Source organism: Callithrix jacchus, chromosome 2, assembly GCF_049354715.1.
Source record: "Callithrix jacchus isolate 240 chromosome 2, calJac240_pri, whole genome shotgun sequence".
Lineage (NCBI taxonomy): Eukaryota > Metazoa > Chordata > Mammalia > Primates > Cebidae > Callithrix > Callithrix jacchus.
In genome coordinates, this window is record NC_133503.1 from 16,356,823 (window position 1) to 16,375,276 (window position 18,454).

At 60.3% G+C, this 18,454-nt stretch overlaps 1 protein-coding gene across 4 annotated transcripts; it reads left to right on the forward strand.

Annotated features, from left to right (window-relative positions):
• The first annotated feature begins 320 nt into the window (after positions 1–320).
• ZNF316 (zinc finger protein 316) lies at positions 321–17,792 on the forward strand. 4 transcript variants are annotated; one of them, XM_035283135.3, is made up of 8 exons: positions 321–422; positions 846–1,000; positions 4,724–4,861; positions 5,306–5,727; positions 5,921–6,039; positions 6,806–6,932; positions 7,462–7,575; positions 13,661–17,792. In XM_035283135.3, the coding sequence occupies exons 4-8, from the start codon at positions 5,334–5,336 to the stop codon at positions 15,979–15,981; spliced, it is 3,075 nt and encodes a 1,024-aa protein (XP_035139026.3). In that variant the 5' UTR covers positions 321–422; positions 846–1,000; positions 4,724–4,861; positions 5,306–5,333; the 3' UTR covers positions 15,982–17,792. The 4 variants fall into 4 exon arrangements, with proteins under 4 accessions (XP_035139026.3, XP_035139023.3, XP_078213901.1 ...); XM_035283126.3 differs by lacking the exon at positions 321–422 and adding an exon at positions 3,907–4,033 and having other exon boundaries at positions 860–1,000; XM_035283132.3 differs by lacking the exon at positions 846–1,000.
• The last annotated feature ends 662 nt before the right edge of the window (positions 17,793–18,454 follow it).

Sequence of the window (18,454 nt, forward strand, 5' to 3'; positions counted from 1 at the left end):
CTCAGCGGGCACCCCTTGATGAACGAAGTTGGGCCGGGGTTCCGGGAAGGCGATGGTCGTCGCGGCGGGACCTCGAGGTCACCGAGGTGTCCTGGAGCGGGGCGAGGTCGTGGGCGCCCCACGAGTGTCGAGGGCACTCCGGTCCCCTCCCCACACGCCCCGTCCTCGCTCGGCCGGAGGCTCAGCTGGGCAGCCCCCTCCAACCCGCGCTTCCCGGCTCCGCGCCGTGGCCCCCGCGTGACCGGAAGTTCCTCCCCCCGCGGGCACTGGCGGGGCGGGGCTGGCCGGCGGCACTTCCGGTGCCCACGCGCCGCCGCCGCGCAGCTCCCGAGCCGTCACTTTGTGTAGCGCGGGGCCCGCCGCCGGCCAGCAGGCCTCAGCCCCGGTGTCCGGCCCGCGGCTTGGCCAGCCCGGCCCGCGCGGTGAGTGGGTCTCGCGGGGCCAGTGGGCGGCGGCGCGGGGGTGGCAGGTGCGGGCGGGCCGGGCTCACGCTCAGGGTCGGCGGCGGCGGCGGCGGGGCCCGATTGGCCCTCGACGCCCGGCGCGGGGAGGCCGCGGGGAGGCGGCGGGGCCGGGGCCTGAGGGGCCGGAGCTGAGCGCGGGTCAAGCCTTCAGCGGCAGCGTCCCCGCCTCCCGGACCCCCGCCCGGGCCTGCGCGTTGCGGGCGGGCGCCGACCCCTGGCGCCGGTCCAGGCAGGGGGCGGAGGGGGCAGGTCGGGGAGGCCACGCGCGACACGTCGGGGGGCCCGCCCACGCCTTCTCGGCCGCAGCTACAGTGGCTGGGCCCCGGCCGCCCCCAGGACACACCCATCCAGGAGGGGCTGTCACTGTCTGAGTCTCTGCAGGAGGCGGTGACTCTGGACGCCCCCTGCGGGGCGGGAGGCGCTCGGCCGTCGCCCCAGGAGCCCGCTTTGTGACCTTGGGGGCCTTGTCTGGGCTTTACCCTCATCTGCAGAAGGAGCCCCCGTGGGCTGCTCGGCCGTCTTCTGCTGCTTGGCAGGTGGGTAGGGACACCCATTCCTGGGATTGGATGGGGTCTGGCCTGTCCCGCGTGGCAGCAGAGGTAGGAAAGGGGCTGGTCTCTGGTCGAGGAACTGATGGGCAAGGGGAAGTGCAGGTACCAGGAAGGTCAGTCCCCCAGCTCTGCTTGTGTGGGGAGACCTTAGTGCTTGGTTTGGTTCAACAAGTGTGGGCAGATCTCCGGAGCTGAGTGGGATGGTGAGGGGCTACCCTGGGGGACTTGGGATGGCCCCCATGGAAATACTTGCTCCAGGAGCAAACCCAGGATAGTAGGGTGATCCAGGATCTGAGGACAGATAGTGAGGACTGTTGTGGTTGGGGAAGGTGGACCTCCAGGAGGGCATGAAGACCCGAAGGGCTCAGAGGGCGGGCGGTGCGGGGGTGGGTACCCAGAGGGAATGAAGGGGACTAGTCACAAGCGTACTCACATGTCTCTTCCCACTCTCCGAGTTGGGTTTCCCTGGCTTTGGGGCTTTTGTGGAGAATTTCTATCCACTTTTAAGCTTTGCCTCTGCTTCCTGTCCTTGCCTCCCTCCCTGCTCCTCTTGGAAGGTGCCTTGTCACCTTCGACTCTAAATGTCTGCAGCACCATATCCTAGAGTGCAGGGCCCTGATAGAAATGAGGATTTGGGGCCGGCTCAGTGGCTCAGGCCTGTAATCCCAGCACTTTGGGAGGCGAAGGCCAGGTGGATCATCTAAGTTCAGGAGTTTGAGAAATGAAGGTTTGAGATGACGTTGATGAGGCCCCCTGTGGCCTCTGACCCAGAGTTGGATGCAGAGGGAGAGGTGAGCCGTGTTTACAGTGGGCCGGTAGGCTGGCAAGAGGAGGGAGAGTGCAGGCCTGGGGGAGGCAGAGATAACCCAGGGCAAGCTGCTGGAATCTAAACTCTGTTTGGCCCGCTGAGGTCCATTTTTCAAAGCATTCTGTTCTGAATCTTGGGTTGGGGTGATGTCTGGCTGTGCTGCTGACCTCTGTAGGAGCTGGTCCTCCATCTTCTCTGGTCATCAGTGGGTAGACCTTTTGGGAGAAAGGACTTAACTCAGTGCCTTCTTTGGAGGCAGAGACTCTCCACTGCTTCTGGGTGAGTTCCAATTGGAAGGATCCCCCCGACTGCCCGACTCCAGCAGTGGTCAGCCTGTTCTAGAACAGAGCAGTAGGGTCAAAATGCTGAGTGTAAAAAATCCTATGTCGCTCACATTGGCTGTTGACTTTAGAGTCATTCTTTCAGGAAGTATTTGAATGCTGCTTTCAGATGCAAGCAAAGGGAGCTCTTGCCGCCCTGGAGTTGACAATATGCAGGGAGAGAGATCCTAAGACAGTCTCATAAGTGTTTTTTTAAAATATGCTGCATGCTGCGAAGGAAGAATTACAGGGAACCATGTCACCCCCTGGGGCCAAGGGGCTTCCTCGGAAGATCACCCAGGAAGAGGGGAAGAAAGTTCCGGGAATGGGGAACAACACACACACAGGTCCTGAGATGGGATGAACGTGGGGCCACTTTATCCCAAAGCCATGCAGTTTTCTTTTGTTGTGTCCTCATGTATGGCGCCCTGGCTCTGGGAGTTTAAAGTTGTTGCCTCAGGTGGTGGCTAGGCACGAGACAGCTCTGCTGGGCTTGGTCCATTCTGGCACCTAGGCCCAGCCTGAATCTGCGGCCTGAGGCCTGACTGAGAAAAGCCCTCCTCTGGGCCTCCAGTGGGTGGCAGTTGGGAAACCATTGCTGAGTGTTCCCGGTGCCCTGAGTGCTGGGCAGGGCTGAATCCTCCTGGAGGTGGCTAGCATAACACGTAGCACATGGATTTCAACACTGTGGGCATCTTCACACGACAAAGAGCTGTGGACACTGAGGAGGCCGACTTCTGGGAGAGGCCGGTGGTTGGGGTGGCGCTCCCCAGGCATAATTCTGTGACCCAAGTATTTGGGGTCAGTGATTCTGAAACTAGAAATGGTGCTGGAGCCAGTGAGGGGGCACATGTAACTTTTGGGACAGAGGTGGTTTCTGGATGCCTGTGTGTCCCAGCCCTTGACTTGGGTGAGCCTGTGTGACTGCTCAGAGCTTCCTGGCTATTAAAGTGTGGATTTAAAGCAGCTGCTCAAAGCAGTTCAGGAAATGAGTATGTGCAGCTGATATGGTTTGGGTGTCTGTCTCTGTGTTAGGCAGTCCTCACATTGTTTTAAAGAAATACCTGAGACTGGGTACTTCGTAAAGAAGAGGTGAAATTGGCGCATGGTTCTGCAGGCTGTACAGGAAGCATGGTGCTGGTATCTGCCTGGCTTCTAGAGGGCCTCAGGAAGCCTTTAATCATGGTGGAAGGTGATGGGAAGTAGGCATGTCACATGGCAAAAACAGGAACAAGCAAGAGAGAGTGGGGAGGCGCCATACACCAGATGTCCTGTGAACTCTGAGCAAGCACTCACTCATTACTCAGTCTCCAAGGGGATGGCCCAAGCCATTCCTGAGGAATCCGCCCCCATGAGCCAGTCACCTCCCACCAGGCCCCACTTCCAACATTGGGGATGAGGGTTCAACCTGAGATTTGGGTGGGGGCAAACATCCAGGACATCTCTGTCCCCTTCCAGTCCCATGTTGAAGCGTGATTTCCAGTGTTGGAGGCGGGCCTGGTGGGAGGTGACTGGCTCATGCGGGCGGATCCCTCGTGAATGCTTTAGTGCCATTCCCTTGGTGTCAAGGGAGTTCTCAGTTCAGGAGAGATCTGGTTGTTTTAAGAGTCTGGGGCTTCCTCCCTCTCTCTCACTCCCCCTTTGCCTCCCTTCATGAGTGGAAGCTTCCTGAGGTCCTCCCCAGAAGCAGGTGCCAGCACCATGTTGGTGCAGCCTGTAGAACTGTAAGTGAATTAAACCTCTTTTCTTTATGACTTACCCAGCCTCAGGTATTCCTTCATGGCAGTGTGGAAACGGCCTACTGCAGCTGCCTAATTGGTGGAGAAGTGATGGGTACGGAGGGAGAGTTAATTGCGGAGCAGCTTTTTTCTCTGTCCATAAGAACACCAGGTGTGGTCGTCTGGACTATTCTCACCAAGGGCACTCAGTCTTGTTTTAGGAGTTCTGTGGCAGACACTGTCCACTGCTAGAGCTGGATGAGCTGGGCTGGGCCCAATGCTCTGTGTGGCCAAGTGGCCTGACATTCCAGGATGCTTGTGGGGCTCCTGCCCTTACTCCCTGGATTCTGGGCCTGGCTCGCTTTAGAAATGGCCCTATTCAGGCCAGACACACTGATGGTGTGTGTCCTGGGTGATGGGCCCGGTCTCAGGTTTATATCCAGAAAGGAGCCCTGGAAATAGACTCATCAGTGCTGTGACTCTGCCCTGCCCTTTGGGACCCCACAGGGGCTGGTGAAGGACGTGCAGTTGGGAGGGGCGAGAGGTCCCAGGGCCAGCAGCTCGCATCCTGCTGTGACCATGGCCCTGGACCCTGTGTCAGTGTGGCTGCCTCTTCCCTGAGCTTCTGGGCTGAGCTGTCCCTGACGTCAGTGGGAGTGTAGGACCCTATAGCCTCTGGGGCTTTGGCAACTCAGCTCTTAGGAGTGTCTGATCCCCAAACTTGAAATGTCACAGGGCATTTCCTGTCCTCTTGATGGTCCAGTGACGGGCCTCCACCATGCACTGTGCTTTTCACAGAGCGAGGGCTGAGGACACATCAGGGTGATGCTGGCTCATGCCCCTGCTCTCCTGTGTCCTGCAGGAAGGAGCCTGACCTGCTGGCTTCCTGGCGCCTGTCTCTCCTCCCAGCCCTGTTGTGCCTTACAAGAGCCTGTAGTCTGTCTGTGCTGAGAGCTCTTTGCGTTCCCTGCTGGCCTGGTTCATGTGTGTTGAGGACGAGGTAAGTGTCTCTTTGTCCTGTGTATCAGGTGGGCTTTTCCTTCTGGCTAAGCTTGGCCCCTCCAGCTAAACATGGGCCACCCTCAGGCTGTGTGATGCTTCCCTGGGGATAAAGACTCTGGGATAAATGCCTGATTTACTCAAGGAAAGAGCAGCAGTTCACACCAGGCACACAGTTCTTGTGAAAAGGAGCTTAGACTGGCATCCCAGGGTCATGCGGAGGGGCTTTGAACTTTTGGGGCTGCTTTTCTGGGCATGGAATGTCTTGGTGGTACAGGGTAAGAGTGTGGGAAAGCCTGGTCCTCCCTCATCTCTATTGTCTTCAACTACATAACAGGAGGAGTAAATTCTGCTCCCCGTACCCCTGAGGCTGTGGGGGACCCTGTGAGGGGACCCGTATGGTATGCTGAGAACAGCCCATCACTGGCGCCTATCTGCGTTTCAGGCCGCGCGGAGGCTCACTCCCAGGGAGGATGGCGACGCTCCACACGACTCCTGACTCCCCAGCTGCCCAGCTGGAGCAGGCAGAGGATGGGTCAGAGTGTGACCTTGACCAGGAGGAAGAGGAGGAAGAGGAAGAAAAGGGGGAAGAGGCACAGGAGGTAGAAGAGGAGGAGGAGGAGATAGTGCTGGAAGAGGAGGAGGAGGGTGTGGCAGAGGTGGTGGAGGACGCGCAGGTGGAAGAGGACACGCAGGTGGAGGAGGACGCGCAGGTGGAGGAGGTGGCCGAAGTGGAGGTGGAAGCGGATGTGGAGGAGGAGGAGGGCGTGGAGGAGGTGCTGACAGAGGTACAGCATCCAGCATTGGGGACCGAGGAGCGACTTAGCCATGGTGGTGATGCCAAGTCCGCAGTTCTGCAGGAAAAGGGTAAGAAAAGCAGCCAGCCTTAGGGAGAAGGTGAAGGGAGCTAGGGTGGGCCAGGCCAGGGACCTGGTCAAGCCAGGGAGGGCTCTTGGGCTGACCGCTGGAGCCTGGCTTTGCAATGAGGGTTTTGTTGGGGCTTCTGGCCCTGCAGGCCGGGGGCTCAGGGCAGCTGGCCCTCAGAGATCTCTCCCCATAGGCCTGCAGGCCTCCCAGCTTCCAGTCACTCCTAGGGATGAGGACCTGGAGGAGGAGGAGGAGGAGGAGGAGGAGGACGAGGACGAGGACGAGGATGATTTGCTGATGGCTGGGTCTCAGGTGAGCTGCCCTCTCTGTTTGGGACTTGGCTAACCCAGGCAGGGTTTCCCCTGGGACCTTGGCACCTGTTCTCTGGAGACATGTGTTGGCAGAGGCCACAGGACTGGAATCCCCAGGCTGGGCCCAGGCTCTGAGCTGGGAGGAGGCTGCGGGAAGTGGCTGGGTGTCCAGTCCCAAGCCTGGGGCTGTGGTCCTGCTCTTGTGGAGCCTGGCCCCTCCAGGCTGTTGGGTTGTCCTGATAGCTTTGGCTGCCACCCACTCAACGGTGCTGTGCACAGTGACTTCAGAGACCTGGCTCTCTCCCAAGGCTGGCCGCTCCCTCACCTGGAGTGCCTGTCACATGTCCAGGGTCTGGTTTCCTGTTGCCCAGTCAGGTTGGGTGCCAGTGCCCACACCCAGTTTAGTTGCTGTTGCTTGTCCACCTAGGAGTGGTCCCTCCACGGCCGACATGGCTACTGCAGTCGCTCAAGGTGGACTGCATGAAAAGGGGTCTGGGGGTGGGGCTCATTGTCTCCTTACCTCTGTGGGAGCCACAGCTCTGCTCTATGAGCTGGGTCATTCACCCTCTTTGAGCTTGAGTCCCCAGTCTCTGGCTGGGATTAGGTTCCTGTTTCCCAGGGCTGTGGCAAGGCCTGAATGCCCCAGTGCCATCTGGGCATCTGTGACTCCCTGACACCCACGCTGGAGGGCCTCAGTAGCCTGAATCTTCCACGGCTGTCTGTAAAGGGCTCCCTCAGCCTCTCACCTGCGGCTCTATGTTTCCCAGGGGCTGGTGACCTTTGAAGACGTGGCTGTGTACTTCTCCCTGGAAGAGTGGGAAAGGCTGGAGGCAGACCAGCGGGGCCTCTACCAGGAAGTCATGCAGGAGAACTATGGAATTCTAGTGTCCTTGGGTAAGGATGGGACCTTTTAACCCCAAGAGGCAGCCTAGTATGATGGCTGCCAGGGCCTTAGCTGTCTGACGGGGAGCTTTTCAAATCCCAGGGTCTTTGCAAAGGTGGATGCTGGGGCCAGCCCACCTCCCAGGGAAGCCCTAGGACCCCATGGGCTCTGAGTGGGGTGGGGGATGTCCTAGGGCTGCACTGGCCAGGCAGTGCCCTGAGCCAGGTGACACCTCTGTGGAGGCAGTCTGGCTCTGGTCTCTGCTGCATGGCCCCTGACGCCTCCGGGATGAGGAGGTAGGTGAGGGAGAAGGGCTGTGGGCATCTTGAAGTGGAAGGTGTTGGGGGGACTTGGTGGGACGAGAGCAGGGGAGGACAGGGAAAGGTTCAGAGGGAAGGGACCACCTGGATCCTTTGGAGCAGGGGAGGGCTGGCGCCGGGGCAGGTGGAGGTGGGGGGCACTGAACGGTGGCACAGCAGCAGCAGCAGCAGCAGAGGGCCCAGGGGAGCCACCTGCAGCCAGCATCTGATCTCCTGGCAGGGTACCCAATCCCCAAGCCCGATTTGATCTTCCGGCTGGAGCAAGGGGAAGAACCTTGGGTCCCAGACAGCCCCCGACCTGAGGAAGGAGACATTGTCACCGGTGTCTACACAGGTGAGCGTGTGATGGAATTTTGTGGTTTGTACCGACAGCTACTCAGAGCTGTTGTCAAACTTTGGCCTTTACTGAGCTCTCTGCAGACCTGGTATCTGGTGCCTCTGACTGTGTCTCTTGACTATCTGTGCTAAGTGCTCTGTAGACATGGGGTGGCTGCCCTGTGCCAACCTCTGCCTTTGCTGCCTGGCTCCTGGTGGTTCAAGTTCCAGAGAGGTCTGAGGGCTGTAAGGTCCTTAGACAACCTAGAGGCTCCTCCTAGGAACCTTTAAAAATGATTCCCTGGCTGGGTGTGGTGACTCACACCTGTAATCCCAGTACTTTGGGAGGCCAAGGTGGGCAGATCACCTGTGGTCAGGTGTTTGAGACCAGCCTGACCAATATGGAGAAACTCCATCTCTACTAGAAATACAAAATTAGCTGGGCGTGGTGGCACATGCTTGTAATCCCAGCTACTCGGGAGGCCGAGGCAAGAGAATTGCTTAAACCCAGGAGGTGGAGGTTGCAGTGAGCCGAGATCGTGCCATTACACTCCAACCTGGGCAACAAGAACAAAAGTCTGTCTCAAAAACAAAACAAACAAAAAAAAGATTCCCTGCCCTGTGTTGGAGCCTGTGAATTTCTTTGCATGTGAGGGGCCAGCTGTCAGATGGTTGGCTCAACCAGGGCAGGAGCGGGAGCCCAGCACACCATTGTGGAGGCTTTTCTGATGCTAGCTGGTCCTCCTGCTTCTCCGCCCACTTGGCGGTGTCTGGGAAAAGGCTCCCCTCAGCCTGCCCTGCTCTCCCTAGAGCACTGCGGGCAGGACTCTGACTGGGGTGAGCAGTTTGGGGCATACTGGAGAGGAGGTTTTAGAGTGATGGGTGCAGAAGGTGTTCAGGGTGGTGGATTTCCTGGGAAGCCTCAGGCCCAGCTCTGGCTCTGCTCCTTCAACTCTAGGCTGACAGAGTTTGTTTCTAGACTGGAGTCTGCAAGGCCCAAGTATGTTCCCCTCTTGGGCTTCTTGATGAATTGGGCCACACATGACGTCTGGGCTCTGGCACTACCCTTATCAGGGCCCACTCCTCTCGAGGGCTGCTGAAGCGTCAGCCTGCCTTTCAGCCATGGCTCTACGGTTCCTCCCTCCTGCCCCTCCCCCACCCTGCCTTTCTCTTTACCCGGCTTAGATCCCCACATTGGTCGAACCCTGTTTTCCACTGGCTCTCGTCTGCACTGGAGCAAGAATGTGCTGGAGAAAATTGTGCCTGTGGGTGCCAGCAGGCCTTATGTGGCTGCCAGTGGCCTTGTCCTGGTGGGCCAGCCCTGTACCCCTGTGGGGCTGCCTTTCCACTCCCTGAGATGGACCCCCTCAGCCACTGCAGACTGGCTCTTCTGAGGTCACCTGCCCTAGTAAGGGGCAGGCCCAGTGCCTGTCCTCAGAGAAGGACCCCTCCTTACAGACCTGGCAGCATGGCCAGGGTCACACAGCTGGTTCAGATCCCAGTGCAAAAGTTGAGCCTGAGAGCCCCGCCTCCCCCACGGTGTGGTGTGTGGGGCCAGCGGCATCCTTATCTCCCTGACAGTTTGCAGAAGGGAGGGCTGCTGATGCCTGTGGACTTGGGCATGCCACCCTTGTCCACCTCCTCCATTTGTGACTGTCCCCTGTGAGGGAGGGTCTCTCCCTACGGCCATCTGGAGTTTGTGTCTGGATGGAGCAGGTTACACTGACTGGGTGAGGGGACGGAGCAGTTGTTGGCTTTCCTCGGAACCGACTGCCACAGCCTGCAATCCAGGCCGGGCCCCAGCGTGGGTTGTCAGAGGGAGAGACACGGCGCTGTTTAGTCAGCCCACTTTGTGGACTTGCAGTGGGGGCCTGGGTCAGGTTGAAGCTGGAGGGCAGGTTCCTGGCTCCCAGATGGGCACAGGTTGCCCAGGGGTGGGAGTTGTAGATGGTGGCCGCCTGGTGCACTGAGCAGCATCCTTGGGTGATGTTAGATGTGTGTAGGGTCCCATGGCAGGTTGGGACCGTGTCTTCTGTGTGGGCCAGGCATGTGGGTGTAGGGCCACTGTCTTTCTCACAGCCCCTTTGATTAGTATCCTACATAGGACCGCCTCCCTGTGCCCAGGGCAGGGCACTTACCAGACGTGTTCCAGGGGCTCTGTTGCTAGGGACACTGGTTGGCCCCTGGGATTATCGCTGCCTCCTGCACAGTTAAACCAGGGCCCAGGGACAGAAGCTGGAGTGCCTGCTATTGTGTTGGTAGGATTCTGGGTAATGCACAGCTTTGGTGGTGCAGGTGACACCCCTCCTGATTCTGGGTAGTGCCCAGCTTTGGTGGTGCAGGTGACCCCTTCTTGGGTGCAGGGACCTTTGTGCATCCAGGGCCTCCCTGAGGGCCTCAGCATAGAACCAGCCACTGGTGAGCAGGAGAGCCCTAGTGTGGGCTGGAGGGTGCCCTGCCCCTCCTGTCCAGTCCAGGAGGCAGCCTGCCGCCGGGGTACAGGACTGGCTAGGGGCCTCTCTAGGTTTAGGGACTGTGGCCCAGCCTCCATGAGGAAAGGCCTTGGTGGGGATCTGTGACCACCAGTGCCTGATGGCAGGAAGGGAGCATCGTCTGACATTTGGGGGACAACTCAAGCAATGACCAACGGAAAGCATGGGATGGACGGCAGGGGGCCTTGGCATCTCCAGGGACTCATGGTAGCAGCAGTACCACCTGGCCCCAGGAGCAGTAGAGGTGCCACTGTAGGTGTTTACAGCTGTGTATGTCAACCTTGCCACAGTCCCACCAAGTGGATTGCAGGTGCTGTTACCAACCCATTTTACAGATGGGGAAACTCAGATTAAATGTCTTGCCCAAGGTCCCATGGCCAGTGTGTCGTAGGAGTGGAATTCACACCCAGGCAAAGCCCGAGCACCCCAGCTGCCTCTTGAGGTGAAGCCAAGGGAGAGATGGTGAAGGGCCCGGCCTGGCCCCTGCAGTCCTGGTGAACCGAGCAGATGCGGGGCTTCAGGCTGTAGGAGTTGCTGTGGTGGGCGCAGTGGAGTGTTGAGCCCTTGAGGAACATCTCAACATTAAGATTCGGAGGGAAATATAAATAAGGAAAAAAAAAAAAAAGATTTGGAGGGGAATCATCTAAAGAAGCCACTCAGCTAGGGAACAGCTGTGCCCGGGGCCAATGCCTGTGGAGGGAAGGGGGAAGAGATCATTCCTGTGACATCCCCAGCCCTAAGGCCTTTAATTCATCCCCTTGGCACCCAGCCTGCTGGGGTGGTCTCCCCCTCCATCAGCTTCTGTCACCTGCCGCTGCATAGGGGGTTTTAGTGTTCCCAGTTCAGGACAGGCTGTGAAGGTCCTTGTGGCCACACTCTGGAAGCTTCTCCCTCTCCAGACAGCTGACTTAGAGCCTCTGCTTGGCCTCTGCTTTTTATCCCTGAGCCATGTGGTCCCTCAGGAACTTCCCATAAGCCTAGCCAAATGTTGCCCAAGGTCAGAGTCCTTAGGCCTAAATATGAAGCAGAGGGGAGAGAGACCACCAGCCCCAGGGTCTCCTCTTCTCCGCTGTCCCCTTGGTTCTGGGGGAAGCTGCTATGTTGGGCGCCCTGGGCTGCTGTGGCATGGTTCCTGGCCCTTTGCTGTCCAGCTGTTGAGAAACATGTGCCAGCCCCTCCTAGTCAGCCAACGGTCACTCTGGCTTGGGTCTGGTGAGTCCAGCTGTGATGAGGCCTCACTTAGATCTGAAAAAGGGCTTTGGATGTAAGAGCCAGCAAACACCCTCGGGGCCTTGTCCCTGGAGTCCTGTTAGCTGGACACCCTCACTCCAGGCTGTTCCTACCCACTTCAACAGAGCCTGGCCTGAGGCAGGCTGGTCTCCCTTTGGGGCCCTTCCCAGGGACCCTACTCCTTCCTGGAAGCTCCCCTCAGAGTGCAGCCAGCTCCGACTTCCCAGGGACTTGGATGCCCTTCCCCACCCACACTTGGTGTCAGTGGTGGCCTCTGTCATTGTGCCGTATGCTTGGGTGTGGCCCACCCTTGTCCCAATTGTTGGACAAGTGGCTGTGCCAGCTATAAGCTGGTGAGAGGTGCCCTCTCTATAGAGCCCACTTGGAAAGAGGTTTCCCGCCTACCTCCCCAAGTGAGAGGCTTCCCTGCGGTGCTAAGGATCCAGGAAGAGGTACTGGGAGGAGCCATTGGGACCTGGCCCTGCCTCCCAGCTCCGCACAGCTGAGACTGTGGGGGGCAAGGCTGCACTTGGCCCTGGGGGGGGGGGCGGGGGGGTCCAGCTCTTTGAGGCCTATTATCCAGCAAATAGTTGTTCCTAGGATTGAACCTTTCCTGTTTGTCGGGGTCTCTAAACCCAAGACCTGCATCAGAGCCTGAGGGTCAGATCCTTTCCATCTGTCCATCGGCCCCAACTGCCTGGCCCTCCGACAGCCTCCCTGATCTGTAGGGTTGGGGCATAGTGCTGGGGTGTAGCAGCCTTCCCAGACCTGGGGAGCATTGCTGCCAAAGGGGGAAGGGCGACCAGTGAGGGGGACTGGGCTTTTCTTTGCTGCTCTGTGCACAGAGTGGCTGTGGGTGGCAGTTTGAGGTAGACTCAACTTAGTGACAAGAAACCTTTTTCTTTTATTTCAAGCTTACGTTTACTATAATAGTAAACTGCAAAAGTATCACGAAGTGTGAAAGATGAAGTAACCCATTTTCTTACTCTTCCATGATGCATGTTTTTGTACAGTGAAGCCAGGCCTGTGCAGGTCTGTGTTTTCCCACAGCTCTAGATTCCCATATGGAATGCATGTGGGATATGGTGGTGCCAAGGCCAAGCAGACTGGCAGGGGCCAGCGTGTGACATGAGGGGCCAGCCCAGGCTCACCGGGACCTCCTGGGCTCTGACTTTCCCCCTAGGGCAGGACTTGGTGGTCCAGGCTCACCTAGCTAGGTGACAGCTGAAATAGGCCAGTGCCTTGGCAGGGGACACAGGTGGGGTGAGGAGGAGATTCCCACACCAGCTGTGGGAGCTGGAACCTTCCAGAGGCTGAGACTGTGAGGTGGACACTGGGGAGGGTCCCAGAGAGCAGTCATACAGGTGCCTTGGAGCATCTGGGGCCGCAGGCCAGCCATCATCCCTGTGTTCCCTGTGACTTAGTGCCTGCTCTGGCACCTCCTGGTGTGTCACAGTCTCAGATATATCAGCCATCAACAGGAGCCCCACCGAGCCAGCTTCATCTCCACACACCTCTGACGGCCAAAGGGAGAGGGCAGAAGGCAGAGGGCAGGGATGCAGCTTGGCGGGAGAGGGGCAGAATGGGGGATGCTGAGCAAAGCTTAGAGCTGAGAGGCCAGATGTGTTGGCTTAGGTTTGTAATCCCAGCACTTTGGAAGGACGAGGACCGCGGATCACCTGAGGCCAGGTGTTTAAGACCAGCCTGGTCAACATGGCAAAACCCTATCTCTATTAAAAATACAAAAAATTAGCCGGGCTGGTTGTGTGAGCCTGTAATCCCAGCTACTTGGGAGGCTGAGGCAGGAGAATTGCTTGAACTTGGGAGGCGGAGGTTGCAGTGAGCTGAGATTGTGACTGTACAGAGTGAGAGTCTGTCTTTTAAAAAATAATAAAAAAATAAAGGCTGGTCCTCTGCAGAGGGGGCCGCCTTTTGTGCTGTCTTCCAGAGAGGCCGTCTAGACAGAGCTCTCCAGGAGCTTTGGGGAAAAGACCCCCAGCGTCTCCACCTCATTTTCTCAGCACAGGATCCCTACTGTGGGTTTAACCTTAGGTCTCACCCCTTCCTAGAGCTTGCCCTATTCCTCAGCACTGGAGGAAGCTGGAGGTCTGGACGAGACGTTGGATGGGAGCCCTGGCCTTCGTGTGCTGCTTGTCCCCAGGCTCCTAGCTGGGGGAGGTGGCTTTCCCGCCTTTGCAGCTGTTCAGGGCTGGCAGTGGGGCATGGGCACCGCTCACTTGGTAAAAGGAGGTGCCCCAACCGCCTGGAGGGAGGTTCTGTCGGAGGCCTCTCAGGAGTCCCTATTTTTTTGGGGCTGGAACCTGCCAGAGGCTCCTGTCAAGTTCACTCACGTCTCTTCTGGCCTTCCTTTGTCGCCTTCAGGAGCCTGGTTCTGGACGGATGACATAGAGGACCACGAGGAGGAAGACGACGAGGACTTCCTGGCAGAGGTGGCCGAGGAGGAGAATGAGCCCCCGGGGCTTTGGTCGGCTGCCTACGGCGTGGGGGACGTGCCTGGGACCTGGGGCCCCGACGACTCGGATTCGGCGCAGACTCCGGAGGGGTGGGGACCTGACCCAGGCGGCCTCGGGGTCCTAGCCGACGGCTCCGAAGCGAAGCCTTTCCTGCCCGGTCGGGAGCCGGGGGCGAACCTGCTGTCGCCCTGGGCGTTCCAGGCCACGGTGGCCGCGCCGGCCGGGCGGCCCGAGACCACGTGCGATGTTTGCGGCAAGGTCTTCCCGCACCGCTCGCGGCTGGCCAAGCACCAGCGCTACCACGCGGCTGTCAAGCCCTTTGGCTGTGAGGAGTGCGGCAAGGGCTTCGTGTACCGCTCGCACCTGGCCATTCACCAGCGCACGCACACTGGCGAGAAGCCGTTCCCGTGCCCGGACTGCGGCAAGCGCTTCGTCTACAAGTCGCACCTGGTGACGCACCGACGCATCCACACTGGCGAGCGGCCGTACCGCTGCGCCTTCTGTGGCGCGGGCTTCGGACGCCGCTCCTACCTGGTCACTCACCAGCGCACGCACACGGGCGAGCGGCCCTACCCGTGTCCGCACTGCGGTCGCAGCTTCAGCCAGAGCTCGGCGCTGGCGCGGCACCGGGCGGTGCACACGGCTGACCGCCCGCACTGCTGTCCCGACTGCGGCCAGGCCTTCCGCCTGCGCGCCGATTTCCAGCGCCATCGGCGCGGCGGGGCCTGTGCGGAGCCGGGTGGCGACGGCCCCCGACGGGAACCCGGCGAGACGGCGGCCGCCGCGGTGCCGGAGGACACTGAACTCGGGCCTGAGGGGTCGGAGCGGCGTGAAGTCGGAGAGGCGGACGGAGAGGCGGAGTCCGGGGCCCAGGGGAGAGAGGAGGCGGTGGCGGTGGCGCCCAACCCCACCCCCAGCGGCAAGGCAGACCCCGCGCCGGACAGGCGCTTCCTGGAGCTTGGCAACGGCCTAGGGGAGGGCGAAGGCCCCTCCTCCCACCCGCTAGGCTTCCATTTCCCCGTGCACCCAAAGTCCTGGTTACACCCGGACAGCTTCCCGATCCTGGGCCTGCCCGACTTCGGAGAGCGGCTGCCGGTCGATGGGCGCCCGCTCCCAGCGCCCCTGGGGGGTCCGCTCTCCCTGGTGGAGGGCAGCGGGCTGGCCTGCGATCCTTTCGGTGGCGGGGCCGGGGTCGGCGGAGGTGGCCTGCGTGCGTTCGGGCCCGCCGTCGGCGGACTGCTGGCCGAGCCTGCGCCGGCCGCGCTGGCGGAGGAGGAGAGTCCGTGGATCTGCTCCGACTGCGGCAAGACGTTCGGGCGCCGGGCGGCGCTGGCCAAGCACCAGCGCTACCACGCGGGCGAGCGGCCTCACCGGTGCGCCGACTGCGGCAAGAGCTTCGTATACGGCTCGCACCTGGCGCGCCACCGGCGCACGCACACCGGCGAGCGGCCCTTCCCTTGCCCCGAGTGTGGTGCGCGCTTCGCCCGCGGCTCGCACCTGGCGGCGCACGTGCGCGGCCACACCGGCGAGAAGCCATTTGTGTGCGGCGTCTGCGGCGCGGGCTTCAGCCGCCGCGCACACCTCACGGCGCACGGACGCGCGCACACCGGGGAGCGGCCCTACGCGTGCGGCGAGTGCGGCCGGCGCTTCGGACAGAGCGCGGCGCTGACTCGGCACCAGTGGGCGCACGCGGAGGAGAAGCCGCACCGCTGCCCCGACTGCGGCAAGGGCTTCGGCCACAGCTCGGACTTTAAGCGGCACCGGCGTACGCATACGGGCGAGAAGCCCTTCCGCTGCGCCGACTGCGGCCGCGGCTTCGCGCAACGCTCCAACCTGGCCAAACACCGGCGCGGCCACACAGGCGAGCGCCCCTTCCCGTGCCCCGAGTGCGGCAAGCGCTTCTCGCAGCGCTCGGTGCTGGTCACGCATCAGCGCACGCACACGGGCGAGCGGCCCTACGCCTGCGCCAACTGCGGTCGCCGCTTCTCCCAGAGCTCGCACCTGCTTACTCACATGAAGACGCACCGCGGCGCCGCTGCCGCGCCGGGCTCGGGTTCAGCCCCGGCCCCTGCGTCCAAGCCCGAGGCGCCCGCCAAGGGGCCGCCCAGCGCCGGCCCGGGGGAGCGCGGCAGCGCCCTGCTGGAGTTCGCGGGCGGCACCAGCTTCGGCTCGGAGCATCAGGCCGCGTTCGCCGGGCCCTCGGGCGCCTACCCGGAGGGCGTCCTGTGAGGGGTCGGGGGCCGACGGCAGCGCAGCCCTCGGGGCCACCGGCCCCTCTCCTGGGCGGCCGGCCCCTTGCTCCTCCGGCCCCGGGGGGCTGAGGGTCCCAGTCCTGGGTGCGGTGCCTTCCCTCAGCCCCCGCCCCGCGGCCCCAGGTCTCCCGCCCGCCGGGTCCCTGAGCTCCGCCAGAGACCTGAAGAACGCTGGCGAGAAGAGCAGCGCAGAGGCAGCGAGGCTGGGGCGCCACCCCCATGGAGACTGCGATATACCCTGGGTAGGCCCGGGCTGTGAATCAGGGCGGTCGCTGGTGGGCGATGCTATTTATTTCACTCAGATTCCGACTTTGGCCCGGGGAGCAAGGGAATTGTGTGTTGGTGATCGGGTGTGGCGGCGAGGGAGGGGAAGCCCTAGAGCCACCGGAGGGTGGGTCCCGGCCACCCACGTGGGCCAGCGGGATGCCTAGGAGGCCGGTGGCTTTGGCTGACCACTTCTTCCCATTCCTTAGTGGGAGACTTAGGTTTTAAGAACTGCGCGCTCGAGGGGAGGCCTTGTAGGTTTCCAGAGGACGGAGCTCCGGTGGGAAAACTTGAATCTTGTCTGCGGATATTTATTTCCAGTTTTTGTATGGCCTGAGGAATCTAGGAGGAGAAAGAGCCAGATACCAAACTTATGGCCGGGCAGACGGGTCGCCGGTGTTGACAGGGTCCCCAGGGGGTTTGAAGCCTTATTCTCTGGAGCCGCCTGCTCTCCTCTCCCCACGCTAGCACTTAGGTCAGCCAGGCGGCCGCCGGTTCTGTTTTGGTCTTCGCTTTCTCTCTCAGTCCTTTGGTACTTTCACCTCCTTCAGCTGGAGGTGGCAAACTCAGACATCCTCACGCGCCAGAGGTCCTCGCAGCCCTGAGCCCCAGCTTTCACTTCTCTGGGTCAAAGGCCGCGTTCGCCGGGCCTTCGGGCGAACGGAGCAGGCGGACGCCCTGTCCTTGGAGCCCAACACTCACTCAGTTTAGAACCACTGAGGTTGGTGGAAGGATCTTTCTCCACATCCCATAATTAGGGTCCTAGGACACCTGCAGGTCCTTTTAACTTTGCTTCTGTCATTATACTAGAACAAGTAGTGTTTCTGTTTAGAGTCTCATTTCACAGATTGGTCAGTGGAGGCACTCATGGCCTGGCAGTTTTCACAGTGGCAGTCCACCTCTGGGGGGTGTGGACCTGAGCCTTGGCTCAGTGACAAACCAGGCACCCAACTATGCAAGACCTCTGCCTGGTGGGCGCCCCACCCTCCCGACTGGGCCCATGGAAGCCACTGGGCAGGCAGCTGGGGTGTAGTTTATGTGAGGCCCCCCTTTCCTCATGTGGGGCCAGGAAATGGATTTTTGGTGCAGCTGCATTCCCTGATAGACCTAGTTCCTTCCATGTTAGTGTAGACATGGCCTTGGGGGCTGAGCCCAGCAGCCAGGCTGCCAGGGGCTGGGGGCGGGTAGGAGGCACGGTAGTTGGTGGGTGGGAAGAGGGCCTGGGTGGTGGTGGTCAGAGTTAGCCTGGCTGGGTGAGGTTGTGGGGTGGGGTGGTGAGGAGGGTGGGGGTCCCAGGGAGGCATCGGGGTGCTGGGTAACGGCCTCGGCCCTGGGTTTCTCCTCTCCCTGCGGGACAGGAGCCTCAGGGCCAAAGGCAAGGTGGGCTTGGGGGGCTCTGGGAATCTCAGCTCTACCCCTACATGGCCAGGATCTGCCACTGTCCCCGTCCCTCTTGGGCCCCAGCAGCTGCCCCACAGCCGTTGGCAAGAGGGTCTGGCTTTAATAAAGAGTGGACAAATGTGAGCTTCTGACTGGACTCCATGCTGTCACCACTCCTCAGAACCCGTCGGGGAGGCTCTGTGCAGCCTCAGGTCCAACTCGTTTCTGCAAATATTTTTAAAAGATTTTCTCTTTTAAGAAATTAGAATTGGTCCCAGGATGGCCCAGGAGGTGTAAGCCCCAGGCCAGTGTGGTCCTATGCTGCCCATGCCCATGGTTTTCCTGGGTGGTACCCACAATGCACCACACTTGCTGTAGTGCACACAACTGTCTTGGGGCATTACTGTTTGTGAAGGTGTTGGTCAGGCTTCCAGAGGACCCTCCTGGTGGTCCAAACACATTCCCAGCCCTTTCCTCAGAAGCCCCATCACCACGTGGCTCATCGAGGGCTCACCTGCTCCAGTACCAGGGCAAGGTGTACATCCCTAGGGCCGCAAAATGCTTTCCTGAAAGTTGATTTGTTGATTTCTTTGTTCTTATCACATGGTAGCCGCACAATCAGATGTGACTCTCCTGTCCTTTCCCTATGGATCTGAAAAATAAGAATTGCTATAATCAAATGTGATCTGGCGACATCAGAAGAGAGCAACCTAGTATTTCTTCTTCCTCTTCTTCTTTCTTCTTTTTTTTTTTTTGAGGAATGGAGATGGAGTTTAGCTCTGTTGCCCAGTCTGGACTGCAGTGGC